The sequence below is a fragment of the Pan troglodytes genome, chromosome 5, assembly GCF_028858775.2.
Source record: "Pan troglodytes isolate AG18354 chromosome 5, NHGRI_mPanTro3-v2.0_pri, whole genome shotgun sequence".
In the NCBI taxonomy this organism is placed as follows: Eukaryota; Metazoa; Chordata; class Mammalia; order Primates; family Hominidae; genus Pan; species Pan troglodytes.
Window position 1 is genome coordinate 77,208,931 of NC_072403.2, and position 18,613 is coordinate 77,227,543.

At 40.3% G+C, this 18,613-nt stretch overlaps 2 protein-coding genes across 3 annotated transcripts in view; one reads left to right on the plus strand and one right to left on the minus strand.

Annotated features, from left to right (window-relative positions):
* The window catches only part of LOC472247 (eyes shut homolog), a 559,821-nt gene that overhangs the window by 4,190 nt on the left and 537,018 nt on the right, over positions 1-18,613 (minus strand). The gene's annotated exons all lie outside the window — the stretch shown is intronic.
* Positions 1,058-6,900, plus strand: LOC129144283 (zinc finger CCCH domain-containing protein 11C-like). 2 transcript variants are annotated; one of them, XM_054685974.1, is made up of 2 exons: positions 1,058-1,676; positions 2,045-6,900. In XM_054685974.1, the coding sequence occupies exon 2, from the start codon at positions 2,566-2,568 to the stop codon at positions 4,789-4,791; it is 2,226 nt and encodes a 741-aa protein (XP_054541949.1). In that variant the 5' UTR covers positions 1,058-1,676; positions 2,045-2,565; the 3' UTR covers positions 4,792-6,900. The 2 variants fall into 2 exon arrangements, with proteins under 2 accessions (XP_054541949.1, XP_054541950.1); XM_054685975.2 differs by having other exon boundaries at positions 1,426-1,977; positions 2,361-6,900.

Sequence of the window (18,613 nt, forward strand, 5' to 3'; positions counted from 1 at the left end):
TTTTATATAATTATGTGTTTAGTGATATCATTTGTAGCTGAAAGAGGTCGTATGCATTTACTTTTACAGAACATTTTTGTTTTCCTGGCAGTTTTTAATCACTATATTTTTAGTTTTGTTTACTTATTCTAAGCACCCAGTCATCATTACTTCCCCATGTCCCTCAATATGCAAAATACATTGGATATTCTCTCAGCCTCAGTCTTTTTGTCCTTAGAAATGCCTCTTCTGAATGGGTAGATCCACAGGCTCACTTCATAGTGTTTTCTGGGATGACTCTTCACCTTCATCCTGGGAAGCTTTACCGCCTGTCTTCTGGTTTGGATCCTCAGTTTCCTGAATTCCTCATCTTTTCCTTACTTGACTTCCTATTTTAAGCGAAGTATATTATTTTTAGGTTAGACCTCTTAGAACTAAAAATGTTCACATATTGTAGATCTGAAAACTATTTTTTCTACCTTTTTCTTATTACTTTGAGGGCAGTAGTCTTAAGTTTTGGAGTTTTTTTCAAAAGTTTAACATGCATCTCTTCTTTGTATTTCCTCTGAATTTTCTCCCCACCTTCCAACTGACTTTGGTCTCTGGCTGTGAAGTTAGAGAATTTCTTAACTTACATGGTTATGCTTGACTCTCCACTTATATTGAAAAATAAATCACCAAAAAATATGGTTTGAAATTCCATGTATTCATTGTGAGTGGTTTTCTAGAGACTTTATTGCACTGTGATCAAAGAGACCTGGCTGATTTGTTTAAGAACTCTCTAATTCTCTCAGAGTCTATATTCTTTAACCTACATCCACTCAGTGACAGTCAGGGGAAGTGGCCTGACCACCCACATTTTTAGAGCAGAATAGGGAAAAATACCTTGTTACCTTTGTTTTGGGAGTAGATTTTTACTTAATTTCTCCTCTGTAGTATTGCACCACATCCCTGGGCTCTGTGTATTGCTCAAGAATGGAACAGGCTGTTCACACAGATAAAAGAGAGAATTCAGGAGTTTAACTGTGTGCTCATAAAGCTTTCAACCAATTCTTTGATTTTCAGCTTTACCATGGTCCCACCCTCAGGAATGACTGATGAGTACAATGCCTGTCTTTCGAGTATTCGGCTTATTTAGTGGCTTCCCCTCTGCTACCAACTTAGTTTGGTGGTTCTAGTCTTTCCTGATCCTTTGCATTTTAAATAATTTTTGTTAGGATGTTAGACATTGTAAATATTTTATTGAAAGTCTAGATTTGGGGCTGGGCGTGGTAACTCATGCCTGTAATCCCAGAACTTTGGGAGGCGGAGGCGGGCAGATCACGAGGTCAGGAGATGGAGACCATCCTGGCTAACACGGTGAAACCCCGTCTCTACCAAAGATATAAGAAATTAGATCTTAGGCATCGCGTCATAGAGGAACTACGTCTTCCAGAACCCTCGCGCCCTGCGTCGTGCTGGCACTTTTACCGGCCGGGCCTTAGAGCGGAGCCTGTAGCCGGGCGCCATCTTTGACGCTGGCAGTCTTGGTTTTCTGCGAGTGCTGCTGCTGCTGGGAGGACGACGGACGGCAGCGGCCAAGCAAGAAGAAAGACGTGGCAGCAAGCGGGAGTCGGGGATAGTGTCATCGGTTCGGGTCCCACGACTTTGGAGCTTGTCTCAAACTCCACATACAGAAAGCCACCGACCTTATTCCGGTATCCTACACCCATTCCCCACCCTCATTACACTCCCACCCCTGGCCCTCAGCGTGGGAGTCAAGAGCAACAGGGACACTTCCGTACTCCTTGTAGGATTGGTGAAACCGTAATGAAGAACACCCCTAAACTCCCATAATCGGTGCGGATTCCTGTGGGGAAGGCCTATAGTGTTGACATCTTCCAGGCCTTGGTTCTGGACCTTGAGAAGGAGGCTGTGGAACTAGAGATAGCGATGCTTTTTAGGATTTGGGGATATTCCCTGCCCAAAAAATTCCTGGAAAATTGACTAGTATTAAGTGTGAAGAAATCTTGAAGACCAGAAATTGGATCTTACTGAAAAACTGATGTTTTTTTTTGTTTTTCAGATTATATTGTTCAGCTATGGAAGATGGATTTTTTTCATGATCCTTTGACTCTCAAGTTCATCTTTAAATGAACTCTTTTTTTTGTTTTTTTTTTTGTTTGTTTTGTTTTGTTTTTGAGGAGATAACTAACCCTAGCTGTCTCCAGTCTGACAAAGGTTATTTGAATGGACTTAATCTCCCAGTAGTTGGGAGATGTTTTAAAAACACATGCTGTGTTTGAATTGTGGCTGAGAGGTTTTCTTGGCAATGTGAGGAGGAAAATTTTTTCTGCCTCATTATTATTAATTCATGGATTGAGTGTTGGTTCGACCTACAGGCGTAATAGATTGGAACTCAGTGAAGACACAGACGTTCCTGTTGAGAGCAACCAGCTAATGATTACAGTTTAAAGACAATTTCTGTGATCAAGTTGTCATTTGGAAGATTAAACCCATTTCACGAGGACTTGGAGCCTTGTCCTTGCTTTGAGGAAGCAGTGGCTTGTTTCAAGAAGCCACTTCTGATCTAAGAATCTACCCAGCATGCCTAATCAAGGAGAAGACTGCTATTTTTTTTTCTATTCTACATGTACCAAAGGTGACAGCTGCCCATTCCGTCACTGTGAAGCTGCACTAGGAAATGAAATTGTTTGCACATTATGGCGAGAAGGGCGCTGTTTTCGACGGGTGTGCAGGTTTCGGCACATGGAGATTGATAAAAAACGCAGTGAAATTCCTTGTTATTGGGAAAATCAGCCAACAGGATGTCAAAAATTAAACTGCGCTTTCCATCACAATAGAGGACGATATGTTGATGGCCTTTTCCTACCTCCGAGCACAACTGTGCCTGAGTCACCAGAAGAGGAAGTGAAGGCTAGCCAACTTTCAGTTCAGCAGAACAAATTGTCTGTCCAGTCCAATCCTTCCCCTCAGCTGCGGAGCGTTATGAAAGTAGAAAGTTCCGAAAATGTTCCTAGCCCCAAGCATCCACCAGTTGTAATTAATGCTGCAGATGATGATGAAGATGATGATGATCAGTTTCCTGATGAAGCCAAAACACCTACCCTGCAACCAACTCCTGAAGTTCACAATGGATTACGAGTGACTTCTGTCCGGAAACCTGCAGTCAATATAAAGCAAGGTGAATGTTTGCATTTTGGAATAAAAACTCTTGAGGAAATTAAGTCAGAGAAAATGAAGGAAAAATCTAAGAAGCAAGGTGAGGGTTCTTCAGGAGTTTCCAGTCTTTTGCTCCACCCTGAGCCTGTTCCAGGTCCTGAAAAAGAAAATGTCAGGACTGTGGTGAAGACAGTAACTCTCTCCACCAAACAAGGAGAAGAACCCTTGGTTAGATTGGGTCTTACTGAGAGACTGGGGAAACGAAAATTTTCGGCAGGCGCTGACAGTGATCCTCCATTAAAGCGTAGCCTGGCACAGAGGCTAGGGAAGAAAGTTGAAGCTCCGGAAACTAACACTGACGAAACACCAAAGACAGCTCAAGTTTCCAAGTCTCTTAAGGAGCGATTAGGCATGTCAGCTGATCCAAATAATGAGGACGCAACAGATAAAGTTAATAAAGTTGGTGAGATCCATGTGAAGACATTAGAAGAAATGCTTCTTGAAAGAGCCAGTCAGAAACATGGGGAATCGCAAACTAAACTCAAGACAGAAGGACCTTCAAAAACTGATGATTCTACTTCAGGAGCAAGAAGCTCCTCCACTCTCCGTATCAAAACCTTCTCTGAGGTCCTGGCTGAAGAAGAACATAGGCAGCAGGAAGCAGAGAGACAAAAAAGCAAAAAGGATACAACTTGCATGAAGCTGAAGACTGATAGTGAAATTAAAAAAACAGTAGTTTTGCCACCCATTGTTGCCAGCAAAGGACAATCAGAGGAGCCTGCAGGTAAAACAAAGTCCATGCAGGAGGTGCACATGAAGACGCTGGAAGAAATTAAACTGGAGAAGGCACGGAGGGTGCAGCAGAGCTCTGAGAGCAGCACCAGCTCCCCGTCTCAACATGAGGCCACTCCGGGGGCAAGGTTGCTGCTGCGAGTCACGCAAAGAACATGGAGGAAAGAAGAGAAGATACTTCAGGAAGGAAATGAAGTTGATTTTCAGAGCCGTATTAGAATGGAAGCTACAGAGGCTTCAGTTGAGACCACAGGAGTTGACATCAGTAAAATTCAAGTCAAGAGATGTGCGACCATGAGAGAGATGCGCATGCGGAAACAGCAGGAGAGGGAAAAATCAGTCTGGACACCTCTTCGGGGAGATGTAGCCTCTTGCAATACCCGAGTGGCAGAGAAACCAGTGCTCACTGCTGTGCCAGGAATCACATGGCACCTGACCAAGCAGCTTCCCACAAAGTCATCCCAGAAGGTGGAGGTAGAAACCTCAGGGATTGCAGACTCATTATTGAATGTGAAATGGGCAGCACAGACCTTGGAAAAAAGGGGTGAAGCTAAACCCAAAGTGAACGTGAAGCAATCTGTGGTTAAAGTTGTGTCATCCCCCAAATTGGCCCCAAAACGTAAGGCAGTGGAGATGCACCTTGCTGTCACTGCCGCTGTGAAGCCACTCAGCTCCAGCAGCGTCCTACAGGAACCCCCAGCCAAAAAGGCAGCTGTGGATGCTGTTGTCCTGCTTGTCTCTGAGGACAAATCAGTCACTGTGCCTGAAGCAGAAAATCCTAGAGACAGTCTTTTTTTCTTTTTCTTTTTCTTTTTCTTTTCTTTCTTTCTTTTTTTTTTAATATACTGTAAGTTTTAGGGTACACGTGCACATTGTGCAGGTTAGTTACATCTGTATACATGTGCCATGCTGGTGCGCTGCACCCACTAACTCGTCATCTAGCAGTAGGTATATCTCCCAGTGCTATCCCTCCCCCCTCCCCCCACCCCACCACAGTCCCCAGAGTGTGATATTCCCCTTCCTGTGTCCATGGGATCGCATTGCTCAATTCCCACCTATGAGTGAGAATATGCGGTGTTTGGTTAGAGACAGTCTTGTGCTGCCTCCAACCCAGTCCTCTTCAGATTCCTCACCCCCGGAGGCGTCTGGCCCTTCCTCATCCCAAATGAGCATGAAAACTCGCCGACTCAGCTCTGCCTCAACAGGAAAGCCCCCACTCTCTGTGGAGGATGATTTTGAGAAACTAACGTGGGAGATTTCAGGAGGCAAATGGGAAGCTGAGGTTGACCTGGATCCTGGGAAAGATGAAGATGACCTTCCGCTTGAGCTATGAGAAATGATTGATAGCTGAAGGTGGTAGTGAGGACACTTTAAAAAAAAAACCGCCAAAAAACTGGACTTAGTTTCATCTATTGTAACATTTACCTGAGACGATCATTTCTTTAGTCTAGAATTTGCCCCAAATCAGAAGTATACCTCTGAATTATCTGTATGTGTCCTGGATTCCTTGGGGTCAGATTTTTAAAGTTACTTTATAACCATTTTGTCCATTTGATGCCATTGTTTATCATCTTTTGAGAAAAAAGTTCTGTCATACCCTTCTCTCCACAAAAAAGAGACTGAGAGGGAGATCAAGTGAAAGGGTGCAAGCAAACTTAGTGACTCCTTGAGGTGTTTGTCAGTTTTGGCTTTTTTCTCCTTTGTTGTATTCTTTATGTATTGTCTTGATGTACTTAATATTACCTGAGTTTGAAATGGATGAAGACAGCTGCTACCATTAAGGACCAAATTTTATGCTACCACTAAACAAAAATACCCACTCAGTCTGTGTTAAATTGTATGTCTTTGTAAAGGTATTTAGAGATTCAACTAAGCTTTAAAGAGGGCTGAGCAGCTCAGGAAGCCTGTAATGTGGGCATAACTCTTTGGACCTGATCTTGATGCTTCTGCTGCTCTGTTGGCCTCTGAAGAGCAATATCTAATTTATTATTACTGTAATTTTTTAAAAGGCTTTAAAGTGCCTCAGGGGTCCCCTGAAACTAATTTTCTATTTCTGGGATTCCCTGGATTCATTATATGAGATGGTGACATGATTAGAGGAATTCTTTTTTCGTATGAAAATTGTCCCTTTTCTTCTTCAGTACTTGCCTCCTTGCTGGCATTGAATTAACACAGGGACAAAATTTGGTTAATTTTTTATTTCTAATTCTCCCAACAAACCCCTGTTGCCCAGTATTTATGTGGTGGCCTTTAACCACCTGAGGGAAAAAATGAGCTTATTCAAGCTGCCAATATTTATCTATGGGCTGTAGCAGTACACCGAATTGTACTGTGCCAGGGATATTGAGATGCTCTGGGGGTGTATTGTATACCTGCCAGTTTTCTTCATTTCTGAATTGAGTTTTCTTTTCTTGATGTTGGTTTCCTTCATATCACCTCAAGGTTTAGATTTGTGAAGGAATAAGCATGACGGAAATAATAGTCTTGAAAGGAGATATGTTGTATATAATCAGAAGGAAGAGGAAGGAAGGATTTACCCATTTTGATATTTTGCTGTAGGTGGCCAGTTTTGTTTCTCATAGGGAAATCTGACCCACCTGTCATGTTGGCTCCTAAGGAACTGCTGTTGTAAGCGGCTCATCAAGAGTTGAACTTCACGTAGCCTTGTTGGGAATATGGAAAAGGAAGAAAGCCACAGGACTGCCCATTCAGTCTTGTTAAGATTGGGATGATTCTGCACAAGCAAAAATGACTTGAAATTTATGTATCGACACACCTCTAGCAATCCATCTTCAGCTGACTGAATGTTGTATGATAGCCCTTCTCCAAAGCAGGGGTAGAATGTTCAGGTTTCACCACGGATTTTCTACTTATTTCGCTTTTGGAATCAGCTTACAGATTCCAGGTCCCTTTTGTATATATTCTTTATTCTTTTGCTTTTTTAAAAAATAAACTTGTATTAGTCAATGTTTCGTGTTCCGCATTATTTGAACCATTTGCCCTTACAGAAAGAGAAATACTTGTTTGTGTTTTAAATACAAGCGATGTAGGAAAAAAAAAAAAAAAAGAAAGAAAGAAAGAAATTAGCCAGGCGTGGTGGTGGGTGCCTGTAGTCCCAGCTACTTGGGAGGCTGAGGCAGGAGAATGGCGTGAACCTGGGAGGCGGAGGTTGCAGTGAGCTGAGATCGTGCCACTGCACTCCAGCCTGGGCAGCAGAGCAAGAGTCCGTCTCAAAAAAAAAAAAAAAAAAAAGAAAGTCTAGATTTTGTAGTCTTCCTCTGGAAAGCCGAATTTTGTTTTGCCAGGGAGTTCAGTTACTTACCATTCAACCTGATCCTTTTTAAGCGTATTTTTAAGTTTGGGAGTATGCGTCTAGAGTAAGTTTTTCTTTAGGGCTAATTTAATTATCCTTTTGAAGCACGCCTCTTCAGGAGGCTCGAGGAAATATTCAGGGTGGTCAGCAATGCCTCCATTCTGGCTGGCTGCAACTCAACCCCCAGCTCACAAATCCCAGTAGCTGTTTTTGCCTGGCCTCATAGAGTTTCATTTCATGCATATGTAGCCTAATATTCAATGAAGGACTCAGGATAGCTGCCTGTATAGATTTCTGGAGTTCTTTCTCTCTGTGCCTCACATTTCAGCTCTTTTAGCTCCTTTAACTCTGATCTCTGTCTATTAAATTCAGTAAGTTGGATCTGCCTTGTCATGGTTCCTCCTCTCTTACTGCAGTCTTGGAAGTGCCTACATCCAGAAAGCCATGTTGGTTATAGGGCTTACCTCATTTCTTTTCCTGTTCTGAAGACTCACACTTCTGTGCTGTGTCTGTTTTCTAACGTCTGAAAACAGCTGTCTCATGTATTTTGTCCAATTTCCTAGCTGTTTACATCAGAGAGACAGATTTGGTACCAGTTATTCTATCACATTGAGAAGTGACAGTCCCTAAACTTGCTCTAAACATGTTTAGATTTAATGTGAACAACTAATGTTTCCATTTTCAGTTTCTCTTAGCAGTTTTCACGAGCTTCAATCCGTTAATTCTCAAATACATCCATAAATCACTTGGAATATCTTAATGCATTGTATGAAAGATAATTCCTCCTCTGTACCCATCATCAGCACTCTTCCTTTAAATTGTGGGATATGTTTTTCTGAGACTGTGGCTTTAGCGTGTACGAGAAAAATTCAGTTGTTATCCCCTCATTTTGGGGAGTAAAAATCATAAGAACGAGGAGCATTATAGTATCTAATCTTGTCAAGCAAAAACCTAGGTAACTTTGGAAGTTTTCTTCTCTCTCCCGCACTCTCCCACTTCTATGTGTGTATAAGTGTGTTTACTGAATAAAGAGCCTTTTATTTTTATTTATTTATTTATTTATTCGAGATGATGTCTCACTGTCATCCAGGCTGGAGTGCAGTGGTGTGATCTCAGCTCACTGCAGCCTCCACCTCCCGGGTTCAAGCGATTCTTCTGCCTCAGCCTCCCTAGCAGTTGGGACAGACTACAGGCACATCCCACCACGCCCAGCTAATTTTTTGTATTTTTATTAGAGACAGGGTTTCACTTGTTGGCCAGGCTGGTCTTGAACTCCTGACCTCAGGTGATCCACCTGCCTTGGCCTCCCAAAGTGCTAGAATTACAGGCGTGAGCCACTGCCTCAGGCTGAATAAAGAGCCTTTTAGATAATGTCTTGCCTGACAAGTTTAAAACAACTTTCTTACCAGATATGCCATAATAAAAATCTCCAAGAAATTTTCCTTAGGCTACATCTCAATGGGCCATTTAATACTATATCAATAAACTTTATTACATAATAAGATCTTGGTGTTTATCAGAAAGGGATTTGAGCCAGGGTGTTTTAAGTTGATTAGTATCTTGAGTGAGAAAGATCTCTGTTTTCATTAGCCTTCTCAGAAAAAATTCCCCCTATTTATCAGGAATGCAAATGTTTCAGATTGAAGTGGGTACCCAGACATAGCTCAACATTGCACAAACAGGTGCCAAGGGGAATCTGTTTCCTTTTCTATCTAACTCCAACTCCTTTGAATTTTTTTGACAGGTACTTAGAAAAACTGGGATTGACAAAGTGATACAGTTTGAGTTATATGTTGCCATAGAAAGAGGCAAGTTGGCAAATATTTTGGTAAATCATTTCAAGATAGCTTTGAGGAGGTCCTCAAAGCTTAGTATTATACATAGAGCAAGAGGATTATATGAAGTATGAAGAGAAAATTTCTTCTGATTTTCTAAGGAAGATATTGTTTAAGATCCAAGACTAGAAAACCAGGTGAATAATGTAATAGTAGTCCTTGGGCGAATCAAACCTTTTGGTGTGTTAAGTTTAAATTCTCAGGAGGATCGGGAAATCCATGGAACCAGATGGCTCCTAATTGTTTACAAGGAGAAAAAGGTCATGCAGAGGTTGAGAATTGCATGGTATTAAAACCTATAGGGTTAAAAAAATTAGAAAAAAACTAGTGTGGAGTTTGGAGTATTTCAACTGGTAATCAAATACAGAATGTTATGAGATAGCTGATGAGATATTCTTTCGCTAGATTTCCTCAAATAAATAAAGGCTGTTGATGGTTCCATCAAGACGGTTTTGCGTGTAGGGAAATAATTAGCATGTGTTTTATTTCCGTTAACATATGTTCGTAATTGCACCCATACACTTCCTTAGAAGGGGAAAGTTTGCAGGCCTCTGAAATGACCATTGTACTTCCATAGCAGAATTCAAAACCAACACTATAGAAAGCATCTATAGCTGCCTTAAAGAAAAAAATTGGTGAATCAGCCAAGGGTGACGGGAAACATGGGGCCTGGTAGACTTGTCATATCTTGTTACAAATGTTCTCAAAAAAGCATTATTCATGTGCCTCTGGTTCCTACGACTAGATATCAGATATCACCAAGTCTCTGTCACTGAGGAGCTTATAGCTTAAAAGGGGGACTTTTAAATAAGTAAGCACACTAGTAGACATTAATCAGCTCACCAACCCCAAAATATTGGAGCATTAGGAAGAACTGAATTCGAATCTTTGCTCTGGTACTTAAAGTGTGATTATGGGAATGTGTTTTAATTTTAATGAACATCAGTTCCCATCTCAGTTAATAGCAACCAAGCTTCCCGGTAAAAATTCTATGGTTATCCTTTATGTATCTTTCCCCTTGCCTCTTACTGCCAATTTAGCAGCACGTCCAATTGATCCTACTTTCAAACAGACGTGACTACTTCTCTCCCTTTCACAGTGACATCCAAGGCCTCAACATCTATTGCCTAGACAATTGGCCTCCAGTCTACTTCTACTTTTGTCTTCCTCCCCTTGATCCCTGTTCAATTTTTCTTGGTTGAATAGCCATATTGATCCTTTCAGGATGCATTGGATCACAATACTATCTTGCTCTAACCCCTTCAGGTCCCTCCCATTGCACTGGACTATACAAACTCTTGGCTGGGCATGGTGGCTCATGCCTGTGATCCCAGCACTTGGAGAGGCCAAGGTAGACAGATCACTTGAGGTCAGGAGTTTGAGACCAGGCTGGCCAACATGGTGAAACCTCAACTCTACTAAAAATACAAAAATTAGTCAGGCAAGGTGGCATGTGCCTGTAATCCCAGCTACTCGGGAGGCTGAGGCAGGAGAATTGCTTGAACACAGGAGGCAGAGGTTGCAGTGAGCCGAGATCATGACACTGCACTCCAGCCTGGGTGATGGAGTGAGACTCTGTCTAAATCTATCTATCTATCTATCTATCTATCTATCTATCTATCTATCTATCTATCTATCTATAGATATATCTGGGATTAGTGGTGACCAGCTTCCAAGATGACCCTCAATGATCCTGCCTGCCTCCGAGTACCCACACTCTTGTGAAGTTCCCTCCCTCACACACTATGCCAGGGTTAGTCTGTTTGACTAACCCTGGTTAGTCAAAAACAAAAACAAGGAAATAAAAAAACCCAAACTCTTCAGTATGCCCTTCAAGGCTCCACGTGACCTTGCCGTGTCTACCTCTTCTGCCTCATCTGAACCTTAGCTCTTTCCACACCCTTCTCATTCTGCTACAGTCATCTAGTTCTTACTGTTCTATGAGCAGCTCATTTGCTAAGCTCATTTCTTCTCCAAGGAGTGGCTCCATTTCTCGAGCGATTCCCATTTCCACTGGCTGGTTTATCATTATCATATAAGCTCCATGTCTAACTCAAGTGTTACCACTTCAAATGGGTTTTCACCATCCTAGCTAAAATAGCAGCCACTGTCTCTCTTGCTCTGTTTTATATCTTCATGGCAATATTGCCAACTGAAATTTTATTATTATTATTTTAAAATATTATTTATTTCTTACTAGAAGGTTAGTTCTGTAATGACCAACTTTTCCTGTCGTGTTCACTATTGTTTTCCAAGCGCATAATCGATACCCATTAAATATCTGTCAAATGAATACATAATTTTTAATGGGGATGACAAATAAAATATTATTTTTTGAGGAGGGAATAAAAGAACATACGTATATCTATAAATACTACGCTTGATCTTCGCCAAAAGGCCGAGAAGCGATACGTATATCTATAAATACTTAAAAAGTATGAAGTACTACAATATTAATATTCATAGATATATAACTAAAAGGGTTGGATGGTAAACAAAGTACTTGGACATGTTTCTGGTAAGTTTCTCTATGAGCTGGGACATAAGTTTTACATTTAATCCTATTTTCTATGTCAAAGGAGGATAAGTGAGTTTTACCCATTGAACAAATAGACCCATTACTCATATTTCACAATTAGCTGCTTTATGCATATTTGACCAATGTTGCACTTTAAGCAATTACAGATAACACTTAGTCCTGGACTTACAGATGGTTTGACTTATGGATGGGGAACGCAGTAGAATATTGTGTTCCCAATAACGCTGCCTATTTACAAAAGCAGCGTTTCCATCCTTTTCATTAGTTAAAAGTGAATAGTTTTTACTAATTAAATTAATATTTAATATTTAATTTGTGTCAATTAAATATGCACGAATTCTGCACAACCCTCAGCCCCCTTTTGCAGATTCTGATATGACAGTTGAGTATTATTATATGAGTAATGATAACTGTCAGGGCCAATGTTGGAAGCAACCATGTGACCTACTAATACAATATTTATCCTCTGTCCCTTTGATTTTCTGTTTAGTAGGCTCTCCAAATTATCACTCATTATGTATCCCAAAGCAGAAATCAGTGTAGGTAGCATTACTAAACTTAGCGAATAAAAATATGGGATGCCAAGTTAAATGTGAATTTCAGAAAAATGAGTGCTTTTCTGGTATAAGTATGTCCTATGCATAAGTATGTAGGGGTACAGTTTTGCTAAAAATTATTTATTGTATATTTGAAATTTATATTTAGCTGGATATCATGTATTTTATCTGGTAAACATATATATAGGATATAGCCAGTGACATAATTCCTGATGCCATCACTGGTCCTTTGGCTCAGACCACAGTATTTCTAATATCAGCGGAGCACAGCTAGATTGTTCAACTGTTGCATCTGTTAAGGTGGTTAGAAGATGGTATTTCATGGAACAAGAATATTTACTATGCCTTCCTTTATCTAAGTGCCTTTAATATGTTTCCTTTTACTTGAATAACTTTGAGTGAGAAATAGACATAAAGGAGAGTTTTCCTATGATGCCTGACTAACTCTGAATACTTCCTGGCACTTGTAAGATAAACTTGGTCATGATAAATTAAGCGATCAGTTATTGCTCCCAAGGTTTCTGTCATCTGGGTTTAGGGTCAGAGGTGGATTTTCTGTGAAGTTAGGAAAACTATAGCTTTAGGGCCGTCACTCGCATAGGTCACTTCCATGGCCCCGTGCCTAATTTTGCATTCTTTTTCTTAGATACAAAACAAAGAGACCTCCCACACTCTATAAGTGCCATGAAAACCTGCATTCTATCCCCTCATCCCCCACCCATGTCTAGGGATAAACAGTCTAGCATGCTAGCTCTAGATAATTGCTGCTTTGGATAATTTCCAGATAAAATGCCCAAATTGACAAGACAAATGTTTTACATGTAAACAAGTTGCACTTACTTATCTTAGGCCCCCAACAACCTGATTCATTTCAGCTATTGGCTTTTTCTTTTCTCTATGGTCACAGTTATCACAGTATGCTCTCGGGAACATGGGGGCAGAGCTTCAACGTTAAACAGGTCTTTCTGTTTTCCTTTCCACTGGGAGATACCTAGTTCAATGTTCCTGTAACCAGTTGGAATATATGCCAATCTCAAAGTTAAATTCTGGCTCTTTAGGAGGGAGCTTTCATCTGAAGACCTGGGATCTTCAGATTATCACTGCGTTGTCACTTCCCCTAATTTAACAGCTGCTTGTTTTGCTTTACTCCAGTCCTCAACCCCCAGATGAGGTAGTAGAGATTCCCTACTGTTTCGTGGAACACCAGCAACATGGACACAAAGGCAAACTCCAGCTTTCCTCACACCTCTTAAAGAGCATCTTGAACCCCACAAGTCTAGATGGCCCTGGCCTATTCCCTGGGGGATATTTTTTCCCCATAGGTAGGGCTGGTGAGATATTATGTTGGAGTCACCCGGGGCCTATTCTTGTACCTCTTCTGTCTTTCTTTGGGTACTTTCATTCACTTGGTAATCCCATCTTTTGTCATGGCTCTGAAAACCATCCAAATGTTGACAGCTCCCTAGTTTATATCTGGGAAATTATAGGAGGGTTTAGAGTAAAGAAGTGACCCCATACATGCGTGATTAACACATGCTTAAAGGATCAGCCCCGAATTCTCCCTTGACTCAAAACTTATTCAACTGTCTATCTGGGTGTCCTTTAGGCATCTCAGACATACTGTGATCACAGCTGAGCTCCTGATCTTGCCTCCAGATATGGTCTTTCTGCAGTTTTCCATAACTCGATAAATGACAACTTCATCTTCCCAGTGTTTCAGGCCAAAAATCTTGGAGTCATTTCTGACTCCTCTGTTATTCTCACGTTAGCTGTTCAAACTATCTAAATAACAGTCTACCTACTAAATACCCTTTGTCTCTACCTTCAGGGTATATCCAGAATCTGATCCCTTCTCAGTATCTTCACAGCAAACACCTGGCCCAGGCCACCTCATCTCCTACGTGGCCTTGTAATTGCCTCCTAACTGGTCTCCCTGCTTCTGTTTTCAGCCAGCTTTAGTCTGTACTCAATGTAGCAGTCAAAGCAGTCTTTTCAATACATAAGTCAGAGCATGTTAGTTATCCTCTGCTCAAAAGCCTCCAAGAGCTTCCCACATTAATAGGAATAAAAGCCCAAGTCCTATAATGGCCTGCGAGGTGGTATCTGATCAGACCCTCTGCAATGACTATTGTCCTTGTCTTCTCAAATTTTATCCACCACCCACTCCCCTCCAGCCTTGCTGACCTTGCTGTTTTTCACAGAAGCCAAACATTTCCCCACTTAGTGCCTTTCCATTGGCTGTTCCATCTGCCTGGATTGCTCTTCCTTCAGGTGTGTCTATCTGTGTGTGTGTGTGTATGTGCGTGTGTGTGTATACATGCTTACATGCTTCCTTACCTCCTTCAAGTACTTTCTCAAATGTTACCTTCTCAATGATCACCCCATTTAAAATCAAAACCCCCCCTCCACAATTGTTAATCCTTGTTTTGATTTTTCTCCATAGCATTCATTACTTCTAAGAGAGGTTTTTAAAAATTTTTTATTCTGTCTCTTCCAATTAAATATAAGCTCCATGAAATCGGGTTTTTATCTGTTTTCGTTCCTGCTCTATCATTCCTAGCACTCAGAATAGTGCCTGTCACAAGAAATGGAGGGCACTCAACATATATCCATTGAATGCATAAAACAGGATAAGAAAGTCTTAAACATTTGCTTAATGTGTCTTCATCAATCCTTAAAGGTTCAAAAGCACTCAACCCTCTTTCTCTTCTTTGGACTTCCCCTTATGGTATGTGTGTGTGTGTGTGTGTGTGTGTGTGTGTGTGTGTGTGTGTTTTCCAGCTAAAACCTAATATCCTTGAGTTACACCATTAAGAGAGTTGCAGCTAGCTCTTCAGAAATCTTGTATCTACTGAACTCCAAGAACATCATTTATTCAGTACCCAAGGATGGGACATAGCCAATGATGATGATGGGAACATTTTCAGGAAATGTGCTCACTCACATAGATTTTTGTTCATGGAATAAGTTTCTGAAGGTCTGTTTATCAGGGTAAAACTTCAGTCCTGTATCAACTTACAATCCCATACAGAAGGGTCACTGTTTACATTTCTCCAAAGCCTGGTCAAAAGTAACTTTGACTAATTTGATTAAATTGATTGATAACTCAAAGTAAATCATATCACCAAAACACTTCTCATTCCAATGCTTGATAGTTATGGAATTTGCTGAGACCACCCACTGAATACCCGTTCAAATGAATGGAATCTCACAGAGCACACATAATCATCTCTGACTTTTGTAGCCGTAGGGATACATTAATACCTGTGCCTCATACTTAACTGAAAATCACCAGTTGTCGGCTGAGTAGTTTACTGCATGTCAAATCTGAGGTCCAGTGTAATAGACTGTTTTACTACTTCTATTCAGAATTTTCTAATTCATAGACATTCTAATTTTATTTGTCTTTTTCTCTCAAATACCATGATAGGGTGAAAATTTGAGCTTTTGTATCTTAATGTTTATTGAACATTAAGATACATAGAGAATACTCTACTATACATAAATGCATACCACTCAATGAATTGTCCTTGGATGAACATTGCTGTAAAACTACTCAAGTTAAAAAATAATATTTCCAGTATCCAGAAGTCTTCTGATGTCTCCTCCCCATCACTACTCCCTTCTTCCTCCCCGATGTAACTATTACGCTCATTCTAACACTGGAGTTCAGTTGTGTCTCTTTTCCAACTTTCTATAAATGAAATCATCTGTATAAATCTTGCATCTGGCTTCTTTTGCTCCATATTATGTTTGTGAAATTCATCTATATTATTGAATATAATAACTGTGGTTCATTCAGTATTACTGCTTCATAGTATTCCACTTTATGAATTTATCACAATATATTGTTTCTAGCTTTTCATTTTTATAAATCATGTTGCTCTGGGCATTCTTGGAAATATTTTTGGTTAGCATGATCCCCTTTCTGTTGAATATACACTTTGGAGTGCAATATCTGTGTCATAGGTATGTACATGTTCAACTTTAGTAGATAATGTAAGCAGTTTTCCTAAATCATTGTCCCAATTTAACTCCCACCAGCAATATAAGAGACATCCTATTGCTACATATCCATGTCAGCAGTTAGGATTATCTCTCTTCTTTATTTTAGTTATTCTCCTTGGTAAATAGTAGTAGTATCTCATTGAGGTTTTAATTTGCATTTCTCTGACTACAAATAAGATTGAAAATATGCAGATATCCTTTTCCTGAAGTGTCCACTCAAGTATTTCCTCCTTTTCTCTATTGCATTATTTATCTAGTTATAGTTAATTTGTAAAAGTTTAAAAATTATTTATCTGGATGCAAGTCTTTTGTTAGTTATGTGTGTGGCAAATATCTTTCCTCACTCTGTGGCTTGTTTTTGTAGTCTCTAAATGGTGTTTGTGTTGAAAAGAAGTTTTTAATTTTAACATCCAATGTATCCATCTTTTCTTATGAACAGTCATTTTTGGTCCCAATTTATCAAATCCTTACCTGTCCTAAAGTCTTGAAGGTATTATCTGCCTTATAGTCTTAGATTATCTTCTAATTGCTTTATTATTTTCTCTTTCACACTTTTCACAGTTAAATCTACAATCACCCAGAATGGATTTTCATGTGTGGTGGGTGGTAAGGGTCATTTCTTTTTTAAATCGTCAACTTTTTTAAAAAATTATTTTTATACTTTAAGTTCTGGGATGTATGTGTAGAACATACAGGTTTGTTACATAGGTATACAAGTGCCACGGTGGTTTGCTGCACCCATCAACCCATCATCCACATTAGGTATTTCTCCTGATGCTATCCCTCCCCTAGCCCCTCTCCCCCTGGCAGGCCCCAGTGTGTGATGTTCCCCTCCCTGTGTCATGTGTTCTCATTGTTCAACTCCCACTTATGAGTGAGAACGTGCAGTGTTTGGTTTTCCGTTCCTGTATTAGTCTGCTAAGAATGATGGTTTCCAGCTTCATCCACGTCCCTGCAAAGGACACGAACTCATCCTTCGTTGTGGCTGCATAGTATTCCAAGTTGCATATGTGCCACATTTTCTTTATCCAGTCTATCACCGATGGGCACTTGGGTTGGTTCCAAGTCTTTGCTATTGTGAACAGTGCTGCAATAAACATACATGTGCATGTGTCTTGAATTGACCCAGCATCATTTGTTGAAAAGACTATATTCTGTGTGGATTTCAATTTGAAAATTTTATATAATAAATATTGTATCTATATTTATAACTATGATTTCTCTTTATGTTTGTAAGGCTTAGCAATTAGGATATGCTATCAATTTATCATTTTAAGGCTGATTTTGTCTTTTTTTAAATGTCAAAGTATTTATTTTACCTCAATTGTTGGAAGAACTCATTGGTTGGAGCAGCTAAACCTAGATCTTTGTGGAGAGATAATGGAAAAAATCTGTAATAGGTGTTTGATTTTCTACTTAAATCTATTCACTGATTACTAATTTGCTCAGTTTATTTTCTGGAGTCAATTTTTAGTCATTTATATTTCTCCAGAAAATTATACATTTAAAGGCATGTTTTATTTTTACTAATATAAAGCTACATTTAATATTCTGTTAAATGTGTGAACAATTCTTGTAAATACTGTTTTTCATTTGTAGTTTTGGTATGATTTTTGTTTTCCTATTGTTACGGTCTGTATATTTTATAAAATGAATGTCTTTGATTCTGTTATCTACTGCTGTGAAACAAATTACTCCAACACTTAGTGGCTTAAAACAACAAACATTTAGTATCTCATGCAATTTCTGAGGCAAGGAAATCTAGGGGCAGCTTGGCTGGTTCAACATCTCTCACAAAGTCACAGTCAAGCTTTTCTTCCTGGGCTGCCATTGTCTCAAGGCTTGGCTGGGGCTGGAGAATCCACTGCTAAGCTCACTCACTTGGATACCGACAGAGCTCGATTCCTTGCTAGCTCTTGGCTGGAGGCTACATTTTCTTTCTTTCTTTCTTTGAGACAGAGTCTCCCTCTGTTGCCCAGGCTGGAGGGCAGTGGTGCGATCTCGGCTCACCGCAACCTCCTCCTCCGGGGTTCAAGCAATTCTCCTGCCTCAGCCTCCCGAGTAGCTGGGATGACAGGCGCCCGCCACCACGCCCAGCTAATTGTTTCTATTTTCAGTAGAGACGGGATTTCACCATGTTAGCCAGGATGGTCTTGATTTCCTGACCTCATGATCCGCCCACCTCGGCCTCCCAAAGTGCTGGGATTACATGCGTGAGCCACCGCGCCCGGCTGGAGGCTCCATTTTTTTTTTTTTTTTTTTTACCGTGCAGTCCTCTCCATAGAACTGTTCACAATATGGCAACTTGCTTTTCACTCCTTTCCCCTTCTCACTCCTCTTTTCCAGCAATAGATCAGAGAGAGAGAGAGAGACAAAGACACAAAGAGACAGAGAGAACAAGAGAGCTCAACGTGGAAATTATACTCTT

Excerpts from the sequence above, each read along its gene's own strand:
- LOC129144283 (XM_054685974.1), top strand. The coding sequence starts at position 2,566 with ATGCCTAATCAAGGAGAAGACTGCTATTTTTTTTTCTATTCTACATGT.